The sequence below is a fragment of the Crocuta crocuta genome, unplaced genomic scaffold (assembly GCF_008692635.1).
Source record: "Crocuta crocuta isolate KB4526 unplaced genomic scaffold, BGI_CrCroc_1.0 scaffold130, whole genome shotgun sequence".
Taxonomy (NCBI): domain Eukaryota; kingdom Metazoa; phylum Chordata; class Mammalia; order Carnivora; family Hyaenidae; genus Crocuta; species Crocuta crocuta.
Window position 1 is genome coordinate 8,761,957 of NW_027527920.1, and position 16,655 is coordinate 8,778,611.

The 16,655-nt window shown below is 47.7% G+C and overlaps 1 protein-coding gene across 4 annotated transcripts in view; it reads left to right on the forward strand.

Annotated features, from left to right (window-relative positions):
* The window catches only part of PARP16 (poly(ADP-ribose) polymerase family member 16), a 22,640-nt gene extending 6,306 nt beyond the window's left edge, over positions 1-16,334 (forward strand). For 2 of the 4 annotated variants that reach the window (XM_077747050.1, XM_077747043.1), the window contains 5 exons: positions 5,790-5,927; positions 8,170-8,376; positions 11,627-11,798; positions 13,436-13,577; positions 14,916-16,334. In XM_077747050.1, coding sequence (XP_077603176.1) covers positions 5,790-5,927; positions 8,170-8,376; positions 11,627-11,798; positions 13,436-13,577; positions 14,916-15,054 — 798 coding nt within the window. In that variant the 3' untranslated portion in view covers positions 15,055-16,334. The remainder of the gene's footprint in view (positions 1-5,789; positions 5,928-8,169; positions 8,377-11,626; positions 11,799-13,435; positions 13,578-14,915) is intronic. The other 2 variants (XM_077747058.1, XM_077747067.1) reach the window with 2 other exon arrangements.
* Positions 16,335-16,655: the final 321 nt, after the last annotated feature.

A 16,655-nucleotide genomic window follows, 5' to 3' on the forward strand; every position in this document is an offset into this window, starting at 1 on the left:
TTTTGTGAAGAGTTCTCTTATGAAGTAGACTCCGACGTCCAGTCTGTTTTAGTGAATCTGAGTTTTCAGACCTTAGGTTTGTGCAAAGCAAGTTATGTCTGCATATAATTGTGGCGGCCACCTTTCCCGCCTCCATCTCAGCAGCCCACCCCACCGGTCCAGGCGTCCCTGTATCTGTTTGGTCCCTGAGGCTGCTGTCCTTGGCTGTACTTTTTGGTTCATTCCCTTTCATTCCCTTTCAGCACCTCCACCCACACCTAGTAATTACGACCTCTGGCATCTTCCTAGACAAGGATTTTTCCCCCAGATGTTTTTCTTTCCTGCTGTCATCAGTGCTTCTGCTTAATAACTAAACCTGCGCGTCCCCACCTTTTCCTAGTGATAAGAATCACCCCTGGCAACTTCTGTAGACACAGATTCCTAGGCCTCCTTGTCAGGAGATGATGATATGGGTGGTTTCAGAGTGTCCACTGGGCTGTCCTGTCACCTGACTCAAAGTGAGGACATGAGTTGTCTCCTTCCAGGGTCCCTTTCTCTGCTCGTTTCCTCCTGGTTCCCTGCCTTGTCCTCTCTGTCACCCTAACCAGCTCTTTACTGAGACACTTCTTTTCTCAAACCCTGGCGACCCACTCTTCAGGCCCTGCCCAGGCTCCCCAGCCCCTGCTTCAACTGAAGACTTCTTTCTCACAGCAGAGGCTGCAAAAGTGTGGTCGGTGAGGTGACAGGCTTTATTTGTCCTTCTGACCTTTCAGAAATCGGGGAAAACAAACAAACAAACAAAAGGAACAAGCAGGAGTTTGGTGATTTCTTTTTTTTATTTTTTTATTTTTTAATGTTTTATTTATTTCTGAGAGAGAGAGGGAGACAGCATGACCAGGGGAGAGTCAGAAAGAGAGGGAAACACAGAATCTGAAGCAGGCTCCAGGCTCTGAGCTAGCTGTCAACACAGAGCCCAACGCGGGGCTTGAACCCATGAACCGTGAGATCATGACCTGAGCTGAAGTCAGACGCTCAACTGACTGAACCATCCAGGTGCCCCTGTTGATTTCTTTTTAAAGGAAAAACATCTGAGGCTCCCTCCATAGCCTGGATAGAAGTCCCTGTTGGGCAGAAATCAGCTGGAGCTGGTGGTTGGTGCTGGGCCCTTTGTTAGGCCAGGCGGTTGTAGTTCAACACAGTCATCCCCTCTCTTTCCTAGACTCCCCTATCCTCATTGGCATCATCCCTCTGGCTCCCTTGCTTTTGAACCTGGGACCACCTTTCGCCTGTCTACCTGGCTTTTTACCACTGGGAGCGCCCTCTGCTCCACCTCTCAGAATCCTCCCCACCACTCCCAACCCAACCACTCCATAAACACTCCCCTTTGCCTTCTCCCCCAAGCTCCCAGAAATGCCTTCCTTCCTCCTGAACTCTCATTCTCCTCAGTCAAGTTTTTGGTAAGCGCCTTCCACTGTCACACACTGTGGCTTGTCACTCTTGTCTACACGGAGGGTTTTCTGCCTCCTGACCCTGCTTCATACTACAAGTTACATACACCTTTCTCTGTACTTTTGATGGGGCTTAGGCTCAGCCAGTAGCTGTTTTGGTTGTATTAGCTTCCCAAGCAGTCTCTTCAAGTTCTGCCGGAATTGCTTCTTTGGGCTAAAATATTTAGTTCATTATAAATTTCTCCACTGAAGGGCATCTGGCTGGCTCAGTCTGTAGAGCATGCAAGTCTTGATCTTGGCATTGTGGGTTCGAGCCCCATGTTGGGTATAGAGATTACTTAAAATCTTTAAAATATATACATATATACATACATTTATTTCTCCATTGATTTGGTAGGAGAGAATCCCAGAGAACAGACTCTGGAGCTGCCTGGTTTCATGTCTCTGCCTCACCATTGAATGAATATCTGCGTGACCCTGGGCACGGTGCTTACGTTCTCCAAACCTGTTCCCTCCTCCTTTAAAACAGGCTGTTGTGATATAAACAGCCTCAGTCAGTTGAGTGTCCAACTTTGGCTCAGGTCATGGTTTCGCAGTTGGTGAGTCTGGGCCGCTACCAGGCTCTCTGCTGTCAGCGAAGAGCCCGCTTTGAATCCTCTGTCTCCCTCGCTCTCTGCCCCTCCACCGCTCACTCTCTCTGTCTCTCTCAAAATAAGCAGATAAACTTTAAAAAAAAATAAAAAAGGCAGGCTGTTGCAAGGATAAAATGAGATGATGCATGCACAGCGTTTAGCCCAGTGCCTGGTACATGATAAGACCTCAATACATAGTAGTGGTTAGTATCTTGTTCTGAACTTCATTCCAGCTTCTCGGTCAGTTGCTGGGGCTCAAGCAGGATAGCTAAGTTGTGGTTGGCCCTCAGGAAGTGTTTGTCCCCACCAAATTTGAGGTGGCCCCAGAGAGTCTAGTACCAACATGGGATTCTGCATAAAGCGCAGGGGAGATGGGGGGAGCACAGAAGTCCTGGGTGGTCAGGGACAGGGGAGGTGACTTTGGGCTGGCCTTGAAGACATAGTGAAATGTCATGCTGGGCAGCTGCAGAAGCATAGAGGAAAGACACAGGGCAGTTAATGAAGAGCATGGGGGGCAGCAGGTGGGAAGTTTGTGGTGAGAGTTTTTAGGCAGAGAGGCCGCAAGAGCAAATGCAGAAGGGTCTTGTTAAGGGAAGTGTTGTTAGGTTTATCCAACTAAGGGTAAGCCACCTAGTTACATTTGGATTTCAGATAAGTAACAGATAATTTTGAAAGTGCAATTATGACTTCAATATTGTACAGGTTATACTTATACTAAAAAAACTTGATTTTGTTGTTTATCTGAAATTCACATTTAACTGAGTGGACTGTATTTTATCTGGGAACCCTGCTTGTATGCCTTATTCTTCTAAGGCCCTGCTAAAATGCAGATAGGTTTTGGTCATAAGAGGAAGAATCCTGTTAACTTGTTGGAGCAGATTTATTTTTCAGAGTAGCTTGAAAAGTGAAATGGGATGTACAGGAGGTCAGTTGAGGGGCTAAAGAGTGGGGACACAGTGGGCAGCCTGGCAGAACACAAAGGGGCCCTATCTGGACAGGTAGCAGTGGGAGGGCCTGGGCTCTGGAAGACCTCTTGCTCCAGGGGGAGGCCAAGGTCCAGCTCAGGGCCAGGAGGGCTGTCTTCCGCTTTTCCACGCTGAACCCCTAAAAGGGGCCTGGCTTCACTGACTGTTTGTTTGCGGGATCCCTGTGTCCAGGTCTGGACTGTTGGCAAGGGCTGCAGCTAAGGGTGGGATTTGAGAACAGGAACGATGGGGACAGTAGAAGAAGGGAGAGAGGAGGGTGGTTGGCAGGAGGCTCAGCTCTGGCTTTGGGATAACAAGCGTGGACCAGGAGTCGAAAAGAAGGACAGAGGAGGCCACAGGTTGCTGGGGGGTGTCCTCTGGACTGTGCAGGCATCAGGCAGTGGGGATGGGCCCCGGACGGTACCCTCAGTGGCTCTCTGTTGCTTACAGAACAAAGCCCAGAGTCCCCAAGGTGGGTCAAGGCCCTTCACAGACTGATGTGTCCTTCTCACTCCTGCTCCTTCTGGATACCCTTCCCCCATAGTCTAAGCTCCAGCCACATGGAACCCCCTGCAGCTAACGAGGACAAGTTGCAGCACTCCTAACATAGGAGCAATCTAATACCCTCCTATTGCTGTAAGCACCATGTTTGTTTAACCTGATCACCCTTCGCAGGGATCTCGTGAAGAGGCTACTAATATTATCCAAAGTATGTATTTGAAGAAACTGAGACACACAGGATTCAAGGCCAGACAGTTCACAGGTGAGGTCAAATGACCCACCCAAGGTCCCACAGCTAGTAGGGGTTTAAGAGCCCAGGTTTAGATGCAGGCTACCTGGGACGAGGGCCTGCACACTTCCCCGAGTCATCATCCAACTCCCTGACTACGCGTCGTACTTTCCTGCTTCTGCTCCTTTGCATATGAAGCCCAGGTCACAGGGAACCTCCTCCATGAAGCTTTCCTGATGACCCCTCTTCCCCCAGCCCTCACCGAGCCAAAGTCCTGCCTGGAGGACTTTGGAGTTAGTATCCATCTTTGTTATGACAATGAAAAGGTTTCAGTCATAATTCTTTACCTTTCTGCCTCCCCCACTGTGTAGCCCCAACACTCATGGAGCATTTACACATCCACATACCCATGGTTTTTAACTGGGTCCTCCCTGAAACTCCACAAGGCACAGAGAGATTGTTCTATTAGAAGTCCGAGGCTAGCGATTGACTCTTTGGAAATAGAGAGAGGAATAAAGCAATCCTGAAATGTTTCTGATTTTCTACTACAGAGTTAGAAAACAAAATCCCCAAGGTCAGCAACAGCCAACTTTCTAGAAAAATGGAGAAGAAAAGGAATGGACATGTAGAGGTCTGTTACCTTCTTTCATCTTGACAGCCTGACGTGGAAGCCGCGGGGATTCTGTGTTTCAGGAGACTGAGGTGCAGCTTCAGGTCCTGAGGTCCAGGGCTTTGCCTGTGGAGCAGGAATTCAAACCCAGATCTGTCTGTTCTTTCCTCTACATATAGGAAAGAGAATTAGAAAAATACAAGATAGGGGTGCCTGGGTGGCTCAGTCAGTTTAGTGTCTGACTTTAGCTCAGGTGATGATCTCACAGTTTTGAGTTTGAGCCCTGAGTCAGGCTCTGTACTGCCAGCTCAGAGCCTGGAGCCTGCTTCAGATTCTGCGTCTCCCTCTCTCTCTGCTCCTCCCCCATTCATGCTCTGTCTCTTTCTCTCAAAATAAATAAATGTTAAAAAAAAAAAAAAGGGGGGTGGCACACAGGAAAGTCCTAGGCCTCCAGGAGTCTTGACTATACAGGGGAGAGATTATTGGGACTGGCGACTTTAGAGGAGAGAGGGGTGCCTGGGTTAGTAGAGGTGGAGGAAGGGGTGGGGTGCCTACCTAAATGAAGCTCCATGTTCCACAGAGGCGGCACTCTCTTGTATGAACACCACAGACACAGCTGCTGGGGTCCTCAGAAAAAGTCACCAGACTCAGTGAAACCCAAAGCCATGGAACCCCCCCTGATAGTTTCTTCCAGTCCAATTTACCATCCTGGGTCATTTTTACCATTAGGAGTGTTGCTTGGTTATGTATGTAGTTGCCGTGGTACTTCTATCTGATCTCCAAGAGACTGGTTAACGGGAGGTTAGCTAATGCTGAAGGGAAAAGACCTTGATAGCCCTTTACCCACACTTGTATATACCATGTATTTGGTGACCCCTCCACTGAGGTGGTATCCCATAATCAGACATTAATATTCCTGCAGCAAAATGTATCACATCAATAGTAACAGGAAATGGGATAAATACAGGTTATGAGTGCCTGGGTGGCTTGGTGAGTTAAGCGTTCGTCTTCAGCCCAGGTTGTAACCTTTGGGTTTGAGTTCCACGTCGGGCTCTGTGCTGACAGCTCAGAGCCTGGAGCCTGCTTTGGATTCTCTGTCCCCCTCTCTCTCTGCCCCTCCCCTGCTCACACTCTGTCTCTCTCTCATAAATAAACATTAAAAAAAAAAAAAAAGAATTTAAAAATAAAGAATAAATGAACCTCACGTCATCTCAGGTCAGATATTGTACCAGATGAGTTACAAAACATCGTTTCAGAGCTTTGGGAGTTTGGTATTTGGAAAGGGAATCGAAGACCTGTACCTTTCCTCTTAGGAAGTTCCTTGAAACATGAAAGAAGTGCAATTCTCCGGCTTTACCACCAGAGGGCTCCCTGGTTATCATTTGGTTCCTGATCCTTGCTAATGGAGATTTTTCTTCTCTTCAGCTTGCAGATGCCAGCAAGCTACCCAACCTGAAAGAACTTCTCCAGTCCTCCGGAGATAAAGACATACGTGCCAGGGATCTGGTGAGCTGGATTTTATCCTCAAAGGTCCTGACAATCCACAGTGCAGGGAAGTCAGAGGTGAGACTTTGGTCCGTAGGACAGCACATTCCTAGGACTGAAGGGCTCTGGGACCTCCTTGTGCACTGGAATGGCCTGGGAAGCTTGTTGAAAATGCAGATTCCTGGACATTGCCCGCAGAGATGCTACTTCTGTGTCTGGAGTGGTCTCAGGAATTTGCACATTGGCAGTGTAAATCTGTGTTCTCCCTCCTACTATAAACCTAGTGCAGATTACTGGGTGTGTTTCAGTACCTCATCTATAAAATGGGAATAATAATAGTATACTTCCATCAGGGAACTAGCTGTGAGAACTGAATGAATTTTCACATTTAGAAGAATGGCTTAGGGCACATGCTAAGGGCTCAGTATATGTTGGGTATCACAAGCACCCCAGGTAAATCCAGTAAGAGTGGACCTTTGACCATACCTTAAGAAACATTGGCCTCATCCAGTTGTCAGGAAACAGAGGTGGAACCAGAAGTAACGGAAAACTTCAGGCTCTGGGATCAAATCCCAGTTCCATCCATTATTGAGTCTCCTTTTCCCTATTGTAAATTGCAAATATTCATAGTTAACTCAGAGGGGAGCTATGATAGAATGTATGCCACCTCCAGTACAGTTTCTGGCACAGGTCAGACATTCTTTAATTCAGCTTCCCTTGCCTGGCCGGGATTTCCCAGGGACAGGCAGGGATGGCAAGGACCAGAGTGTAGGAGGGTGGATCCCTGACCTGGTGCTCTTTTCTCTGAGCAGCAACAAGGCTTTATATGTAGTGGTCTTTACTTAATCAATTTTAATTTAAGAGAACTTAATTTTACAAGCTTCTGCTCAAGACAGAAATCCTCCTTAAGTGGCATGGAATTTGGTACCTGGGATTCTGGTGTTTAGGGATGTCCATCTATGTTGGCAAATGGTAAATAACACACAGAGCCCCGGAGTGGGAGTCAGAAGATCCCCATTCAAGTCCAGGCTGGGTTGCTAACTGCTGGATGATCCCTGGGTTTCACTTTGGCATCTGCTAAATTGAGATTTATTCATTCTTCATGTGGGTATTAAACACCTACTAGATGTCAGGCAGTGTGACTCCTTGACTTTTCATTATGCACCAGTTAAATTCCATTAAAGTACAGAGTGTTGGCACCATATGGAGTGAGGGTTATCACCCTTTTACTGTGCCCGAGTAAGGGCATCAGGCTGCTCCATATTGTTGTTTTATAAAAGGATGTTTTAATATAAAAAAGGAGGATGTCCTCAAAAAAGGAATAGTTCATCCAAAGAAAGGATCATGGCAACCCTACAGCAATATAAATGTATCAGTTACATTGTCCTTATTTTTCTCATTTAAACACAACCCAGAGAAAACTTTGCCATAGATTGGCTTTGGTCAATGACTTACTATTTAGAAATCACTGAGATGATGTTGTCTCTGCCCTGAAAAGGATTATTGCCTTTTAGGAAGAGCTTACTCTCTTGTATCAGTTAGGTTTTATTGCATGACAAATCATTGCAAAAACCTAGTGGCTTAAAACAACCTTGATTGTTTCTCGTGATTCCGTGAGTGAGTTGGATTGTTCTTGTGGGTGGGGCTGGATGATCTAGAGTGTCTCACTTCCTTGTCTCCATCCTCAGCTGGGATGGTTGCTATGGTTGGGGCCCTCTGTGAGGCCGTCATCCTATTGAAGACTAGCAGGGCTCATTCACATGGCAGTGAAGCGTTCCCAGCAGCAGAAGGTTAAGGGCAAGCCCTTTCAAAGTCTGTTTGCTATATATTTGCCAGGGTCCCATTGGTCAAAGCAAATCACATGACCAAGCCCAGATTCAAGGGGCAGAGAGGTGCCACCTTTTGATGGAGTCCTGGAATTCCACCTGCAGACTCATGTTACAGAGGGGTGAATGGACAAGGATGAGAGGAAAAGTTTGTAGCCATTTTTGCAATTGATCCCACCTTTCTACCTCCTGAGACTATTATAAAGATGGAGTGCAGGAAATGCATGTGACAGTGTTAGAAAACTAGGGGTGGTCTCTAGTGCGAAGCAGTAATCTGTGCTTCTCGGCCTAGTGTAGCAAAAAACATTATTATAGGAAAGCAGTCTTGAGCTAGAAGCTCTAAGCTTACTTATAAATTGTTGTCTTTATTCTCATGAAACTAGTTCTCATGAGCAGACCCCAAAGGAATTAAGCCCAAAGCTTTAGGAGGCTATTTTGGCAGCACTTCTTAACAGCTTCCCCAATAAAATTGCGACTTCCTACATGTTTTCAAGTTCGAAAAGATCCAAAAGCTGACTGGTGCCCCTCACGCGCCTGTCCCTGTGCCGGACTTCCTGTTTGAAATTGAGTACTCCAACCCAGCGGACGCCAAATTTTATGAGACCAAAGGAGAACGAGACCTAATCTACGCCTTCCATGGGAGCCGCCTTGAAAACTTCCATTCCATCATCCACAACGGGCTGCATTGCCACCTGAACAAGGTGGGGCCTAAGCCTGATGACAAGGGGGTCAGAGCCCTGGGGAGTTGCCCGGGGGAGGCTGGGGGGATAGGGTCACTGAGGCCTTGCCACTCAGGTGTGGTCTGCAGGCCAGTGGCAGCACCAGCACCTGGGAACCTGTGAAAATGCAGAATCTTGAGCCCACCCTAGACCTTCTGATTTAGAACCTGCATTCTAACAAGATCTCTGCGTGATTCCTATACTAATTACAGTTTAAGAAGTATTGATTTAAAGATGGTTCCCAACCTTGGCTGCCCATTTGGAATCACTTGGGAAGCTTTTAAGAATCCCAGTGTGGGGCGCCTGGGTGGCTCAGTCTGTTAAGCATCTGACTTCGGCTTAGGTCATGATCTCACAGTTCGTGGGTTCAAGCCCCGCGTCAGGCTCTGTGCTGACAGCTCAGAGCCTGGAGCCTGCTTCAGATTCTGTATCTCCCTCTCTCTCTGACCCTCCCCTGCTCACGCTGTCTCTCTCTCACACAGAAATAAATAAAACATTTAAAAAAAAGGTTTAAAAAAAAAAAAAAGAATCCCAGTGCTTGGCTATATATCCCAGATGAATTCAGTCAGAGTCTCTGGTGTGGGGCCCAGATAACAGTATGCTTTAAAAGCCAGGGGGTCCCATGGGGCACCTGGGTGGCTCAGTCGGTGAAGCATCCGGCTCTTGATTTCAGGTCATGATCTCACAGTTAGTGAGATTGAGCCCTGAATCAGGCTCTGTGCTGACAACATGGACCCTTCCTTGCTTAGGATTCTTTTTCCCTTTCTCTCTGTGCCTCCCTTGCTTGTGCTCTCTCTCTCTCTCAAAATAAATAAATAAACATGAAATAAATAAATAAAAGCCAGGTGATCCTAGTGTGTAGCCAACCCTCCCTGTTCAGCATGGTCCTTGCCCAGAAGCACCCACATCACCTAAGAGCTTGTAGACATGTGGCACACCCCAGACCACCTGATCAGAGATGACTTTAACAAGCTCTCCAGGTGATTCATATGAACATTGAAGTTTGAGAAGCACTTGCCTAGGGGACAGTCCAACAGAGTCAGTCCTTGGGAAAACTGAGGGATGCTCTAAGGAAAGGTCCTTTCCTCCCTTTTTTTGGAGTCAAAACACGGTCGATCACCCCTCTTTGCTGGCACTTATTGTGCCCTTTAGTCAGGCATAGGAGGACAAGTACATTTAGGAGCCAGAAAGACTGCCTTAGCTACTCTGTATCCTGGGCAAATTACTTAACCCCTCTGAGCCTCAGTGTCCTCATCTGTAAAATAGGGTGTTATCACCCACGGTCTCATGTGCTGAGAGGATTCAGATAGTTTATATATGCAAAGGGCTCTTCCCGTACTAGACTCTAAGAAAGCAATGGCTGCTTTTATAGGCAGATGGAGAAGGAATCTAGGCTAGTGAGAGAGCTGCAGCTTTCCCCCAGTCGTGCCAGCATCTGCCTCATCTGAAGGGTTGGCTCCATGGGCCATGGGTTCAGTTGTGGCTCATGCAGCCCTGAGGCTAGAGAGACCTTTCCAACACTGCTGTAGCTGATTAGTGTGCAGTTGGGTTTTGCGTCCGATGACGGGCCTGTTTATACTGGCTCTCAGCCTATTATTATGGCCAGGCTACTGGAATTTGGGGGGCCTCTGCTTCACAGCAGAACTGGCCTTGGAGAAGTTGCCTGCAGATTACACCAGACCTCTTCAGTGTCCAGGGAGTTTACTGCTTAGAGGCATCTTGTCGGAGTCCTTTGGTAAAGTGGATGCTCTTTTGACTGCTTCTTTCTGGGTGTTCAGTGAGGGGCTTGCTTGAGGGAGCCTACTTGCCAGTTGAAGCCATGAGATTGTTTTCATGGTACAGATACCCCAGCTTTCCTACTCCAGTGTGCCTCTGCTTACAGCAGTCTTGCTTGAGGTTCTTGAGTCTAGGGAGTCTAGTCTGCTTATATATGGCAGCCGTAGCTTAGAATGAGTGTGGAGTCAGATCAGACAACACCCAGTGTCCTTGGAAAAGGTGCATGTCAGCTTTTGAGACATGGGGACACTGCCTCACTTGGCAAGGGGCTTCCCAAAGGTAAAGCAAAGTCTTGTTTCATTTCCCCTAAGCTTCACCAAACCAGCTTAGAATTGGAGAAGCCCAGTGCCACTGAATAGGACATTTCCCAGTTCCCAAGCATAGGCTGTTCAGAGAGCAGTTTGAGTTTACTTAACAGATACTAATACTGTACCCCAAAGATAGCAATTGAATTTCAAATTCCATCCATTGATAGCAGCTACCTGAAATGTTGTGTTGAGAAGGATTCTGAGTCAGTATGAATGAGTGCCACAATTGATATTTTTATGCTGGCCATCGTGGTTGATTACTGACCCTTGGCCATGGTTTCCCTTGGGCAAAAGATGTGTTTGCTCTGCCTGCTGTAGTCTCAGCTTGCAGGTATGTCTCCTGAGATCCTTCCTCTAACCTGGCTTCCTCATGGAGGACATCAAGTTAGCACCTACCACTAGGAACCTCCCTCCTAGATTTTGGACATTTCTCTGGTTGATACCAATACAACCCCATGCCCCTAATATACGCCTGCCTTATTTGGTTACAGTTTCTTGTCTGAGAGCTTCTTTTCTTTTCCACGCAACGCTTAGGTCACTTCCACCCTCAGGTGTGCTCCCCCTCCCTGTGGATAAGTGTGTGACTTTGCTTCTGCAAGGCCATCGGTATAACCATGCTAAATGCATTCATGGAACAGGAATTACTAATATATTATGACATAAATGCCCACCTCTCTGATGTGCCAGGTGTCCTGCTTCATGTTTTATGTACATTATCTCATTGAATCCTCATCCTCAACCTCATAGAGGAGATACTATCGTCACCATTTTACAGATGTAGAAACTGAGACCCAGAGAGTTTATGTAACTTGCCAGCTTGTTGGAGGTATAGTCAGGATTTAAACTCAGGTCTGTTTGAATTCATACCTATGTTTTTCTCACTCAACCTTGACCTCAGGAACTACTAGTTGGCCAGGCAAGGTGGGCACATCCACAGTTAGCTAAACTGTCATCAGATAGGAATAGGTTTACTAATAACCCTGTGAGGATGTCATAGAATGATCTGACATTATATGCCTTTTACTGGGGAAAAAAGAGGCTTGAGAATTTTGTATTCACAACTCTGTTGAAAGACCTGTGTCATCTTGCTGTGCCAACTTTACATTCACCCAACCCTGTTTCTTTTCTGTTGACCTCTGCCATTCCAGACATCCTTGTTTGGGGAAGGGACCTACCTCACCAGTGACTTGAGCCTGGCCCTCATTTATAGCCCCCATGGCCTTGGATGGCAGCGCAGCCTCCTTGGGCCCATCCTCAGCTGTGTGGCTGTGTGCGAAGTCATCGATCATCCAGATGTCAAGTGCCAAGTGAAGAAGAAGGGTGAGTGAGCACTCGACCTAGACCTGGGGGGCAGGCCTCTGAGTGTGCAGGCCTTTGCCATTGACCCATCTATTGGGTGGAGCACCCACTGCATGTGAAGGGATGGGCTGAGTCCAAAGCAATGTGGGACCGGGCCTTGCCTCCAAGGAGTGAACACTCCTTAGGGATGGAACACTTACTATGAGGTGGTGGGTGGACAGTGCCACGTGAGGGGGCTGATGAAGTCCACAAGGTCAGCTCAGAGGAAGGTGCAATCACTCATAGTAGGTCCAAGTGCTCAGGGGAAACTTTGGAGGAGGAGTTACTTTTTTTTTTTTTAATGTTTATTTATTTTTGAGGTGGGGGGAAGGCAGAGAGAGAGGGAGACACAGAATCCAAAGCAGGCTCCAGGCTCTGAGCTGTCAGCACAGAGCCCGACATGGGTCTCGAACCCATGAACCACAAGATCATGACCTGAGCTGAAGTCAGACGCTCAACCTACTGAGCCACTCAGAGGTGCCCCGGGAGGAGGTGAGATTTGACAGATAAAAGGGAGTGTGTGAGGCCAGAGTGTGGGATCCTTGAAGGCAGAAAGTGGATTTTAGTCGCTCTTGGGCACCTGATATCTGCAAAGAGTCTGAAACCTACTTGACATTCAGTAGGTATTTGCTAAACTGAAACTAAAGACGTGGATCCAGACCCGGTCCGTCCAGGCTGCTCTGGTGTGTTCCTGAGCCCCCAGAGGATTTGAGAGCAAACTGAGGCCACGGGGAGGAAATCCCGGGCTCTCTGGGAGCGGATGGCTGGCTAGCCGCCTCAGCCCACTCCTCTGATGTGTCCCTTAGAGTCTGTGCCTTGTGCGCCCTGCGGTTTTGCCCACAAAGGCGGAAGAGTCGCAGAACTGTTGTTCTAGTCTCCAGACCTGGCTTGTTGGTTCCACTGAGAAAAGGAGAATTGAGGAAACTGTCTGTTCCTGGCCTCTAATGTAAAACAACTGGAATCCTGAGGAACGGGCCCAGGTCTGATACCACCCTTCCACACCAGGCAGCATGAATATTTGCATTTATAATTCTTAGGAAGTTTGCAAACGGTGACATTAAACATCAGAACAAAACCTTGCGATGTCTACTGTCGCACAGCTTTGGCTTTGTTTGTTTCATTTTGTAAAGCTTCATCATGTCATTAAAAGGAAAGTTTTAGGTATTTTTGTTTTGTCTTGTTTTTAAACATATCTTGGTACAAAGGGTGGGAACATAAGAGTTCTAAGAAGCTCGAAAGTTTGGAATGGTTCATTTAAAATGCCTGCTAAGAGACGGGTTTTGGGTCAAGCCCCGTCCATAGGTCCAGATAACTTTTTTTGTTATGACCATCAACCCGCTTCTTCCCTCTACTTTTCCAACTCAGTTTCCCCCTTGTGTCCCTTTTATTTTCCTGTTTCTTTTTCCGCCTCCTCCGGTTTGTCAGATTCTCCTGTATTTTAGTGCTGCTTCATATACAGCAAATATATATATACATATATTTAGCCGAGGCCATTCCTCAGCCTGCTGGGGCTTCCCCACCCTCATGACCGGAAGGCTTGACCTGTTTCTAGTCATAATTTGCTTCTTTTATTATTGTATTTCCCCCTGGTGAAGTTGTACTTTTTTCTCCTTATTCAGATTCTAAGGAGATAGATCGCAGGAGAGCAAGAATCAAACACAGTGAAGGCGGAGACATCCCTCCGAAATACTTTGTGGTCACCAATAACCAGCTCCTGCGAGTGAAGTACCTGCTGGTGTACTCCCAGAAGCAGCCCAAGAGGTAAGGAGGATGGTCCCGGCGAGAGGCCCGGGAGAACCTCTAAAAGCTGAGAGTACTGTGTCCCTAGTTATCAGCATCCCTTGCCCCCAGCCTTAGGTCTGAGCTGTGTGTAAAGTGTATAAAACACCATGCTATACACAGTGAGGTTGAGGAAGACAGGCAGAACAAGATGCAGGCCTGGCCCTGAGGGGACTGTGTTCTAGTGAAGAAGACAGAGAGATTTGTAAACACTAATAGCATGAGGGACCGGATGAAGCCAAATCGGCTGCTCCAGACCACGGGGCCCCTTAGCCACCCAGGCTCCTGATTGCAGTCGGAAACGTGCTGATTTAGGTTGAGCCTGAGAGGCAGGGTGGTGCCTGCATGCTGACTGGGAACGTGGGCCACCCTGCTTGGTTACTTCCTGCGGTGGCTGCTCCTCTCTGGACCTGAGATGCTTCACCTTTATGTCTAAAATGAGGGTGTTGAACTCGACAGCAGACGAGACCTGTCAGCTCCTAAGAACCACAGTGGATTCCTCATCCCATCTCAGCAGCATGGTGGGAGGTGGCAGGGTACCCTGGGGTCAAGAGCCTGTTACATTGTTGGCATCTGTGGCTGAGCTTCTGATGGGCATGAGTAGCAGACAAGCAGCTAAGATAGGAAAGGGGGTCACCTGTAATCCCCCCCACTCCTGGTTGTATACACCAGTGTTTCCACGCTTCAAGATTTCATAAGCCAGTAAAACCCTCACCGCATCCCCCACACTGGGGAGATTTGTATAGGGTTCCTGAGTCTGAGGAACATTATCCTTTGGTTTAAAACCATCTGGCTTTTTCTACTTGAAAATTCCATTCCTTTCCCACTTCTCCCTGGAGTGTCTCTTTAGTGCACACTTGGAAGGCTTAGACCATCTCCCAGTGGGCCAGAGAGGATTTCCCCAGCTTGGACTGATATCTGTACGTGTCTAAAAGTGAAAAGGTTTCTACTAAGTAACCTGCCACCTGCTGCCACCTGGGCAGACACCCTGAGCACAGTTAGTCTTCTAGATACCAAAGTCTTGCCTGAGAAAAGACGGGTCACAAAAGGCACCATGAAAAAGCTGTGAAAGAGAGGATCAGGATGAGCTCATTGCATAGCTGTCCTTGTACATTTAGAAGATGTTCTGGTGAAAGATGTGTCGGTGCCAGGGCAAAGAGCCCCAGATTTTTTTGAGTGAAGGAGCACGCATGAAGCTTTATTTCATGGCTCACTCAGAGGATGAGATTCATCATGTCATCTTCTTTGAGCCAGAAGTTGTTGCATACACTTAAAAAAAAATGTTTTTCTCTTCTTGCCAACATGACTCCCCCCCCCAAGCAGGGCTTCAAGCCAGCTGTCCTGGTTTTCCAGCCATTGGTTTACGGTCATGATCTCCCTGTATCTGCTGCTGCTGCTCATTGTGAGTGCCATCAACTCCTCAGCTTTCCAACACTTCTGGAATCGTGCAAAGAGATAATCTCTCTGGTCCTGGTTGTGGGGGGCCACCTTGACCATGTGCCTTATGATAACCTGTTCTGTACCTCCCGTGCCCCACGTCCAACTGGGTGGAGCCTAGGGGCCGTTTGGGGACCACAGGACAACTTTCATATGCCATAAATGTATTGATTGCCTTTGATGATGCTCTGAGCCACACCGCTCAGTGGGGACCACGAGTCTCTCGCTCTGGGGTTTCAGGGGAGTCCTCCTGTCTGCTCCTTCCTAAACAGTCCTAGGGAGTTGGCTTTTCTGCCAGGGCCAAAGGAAAATGTCCTGCTGCATTTAAAAACAAAGTGTCCAAGCTGTCAGTGGTGTGTTTACAATCGCTCCTGGCAGACATTGGCCCTTTCTCTAATGCCTTCTGGAAGGCAGAATATGTGTAGTGGGGACTATAAATCACTAGGCGGTTGCCTTGTTTTGACCTGAGACACCCAAGAGGAACAGTCATGTTTCTCATAAAAACTGGTGGGATCGTTTCTGAATTCCATCAGCCTTTGTATGTGAGTGCAGAACATTTTCACAGTTTTCTCAAATGAACAGACAGCCTTCTGCTGTAACCCCCCTGCCCCAACCATGGACGAGCAAAGAAGGAGCCAGAGACCTGATAAAAAAGACAAATTTAACAGTGAGCGACTCAAGTCATCTTTTTCTAAAAATTACCAAACTGCTGATTATAGCTGAAATGGAAACACATGTTTGTTTTGATTTGTTTTGTTTTTTAAATAGCTATTTGACAAATTTCATCTTTGGGAGCTGAGTGAAAGGGAAAGATTTCTGGAGCACCCTTTGGCCGGTGCCTGAAGTCTCTTTCCTGGCCATGCTTTAGAGAAAGGGATTTGAGTTGCAGGCCTGCTTCCTGTTCTTGTTCTCACGAAGCTGCCTTGACTGTGGCCTCCCGGGCACAAGGGCCACACTGCAGGCCTTTAGGACAGAGGCCTGCCTCGGTCTGTCACAAGTGTGCATGGGCTGAGCCTCCCTCAGAGGGCTCACAGGTCGTTGGGACCCAACCTGGCTTTTAAAAGTGCGGGGAAAGCCTCTGGCTGCCCAGGGAGCTGCAGATCTCCTTGCTGTGTTCTCTGCCCTTCCTGCCCACCCTGTTTCAGCCATCATGGAGCCCCGTCTGATTTGAGGGGTAGACTTCTGTAAAGAAGGTAGAAAGTCATTTTTCTATAATCTGTGACATTGTGAACAAGCCACTATCATGGTTTTTATGTTGACTATTGGAAGATTTCAGAGATAATAAAGGTATTTTCCTAATTACCAGGTGGCCTTTGTGACTGCTTTCAGCCTCAGCGGGAGTCTGCTGTGTATGCCTTGTTGCTAAAAATCACATCCTCTCTTCCCTTGTTCGAGGTAGCGGTTTGCTGAACACCATATATCACCCTAGGTATTAGGTCTCTAGTCATTGATTTAACAAATACGAGCACCTACCATGTGCCAGGCACTAGGCATAAGAGCAGGATCAAGGTCAAAGTGTCCCTGCCCTCCTGGAGCTGACTTGCCCAAGGTTACGTGGCTGGGAAGCGGCTGGGAACTGCACACAGCAGGTTTCCGTGTGAATCTCGCAACCACCATCCTCTG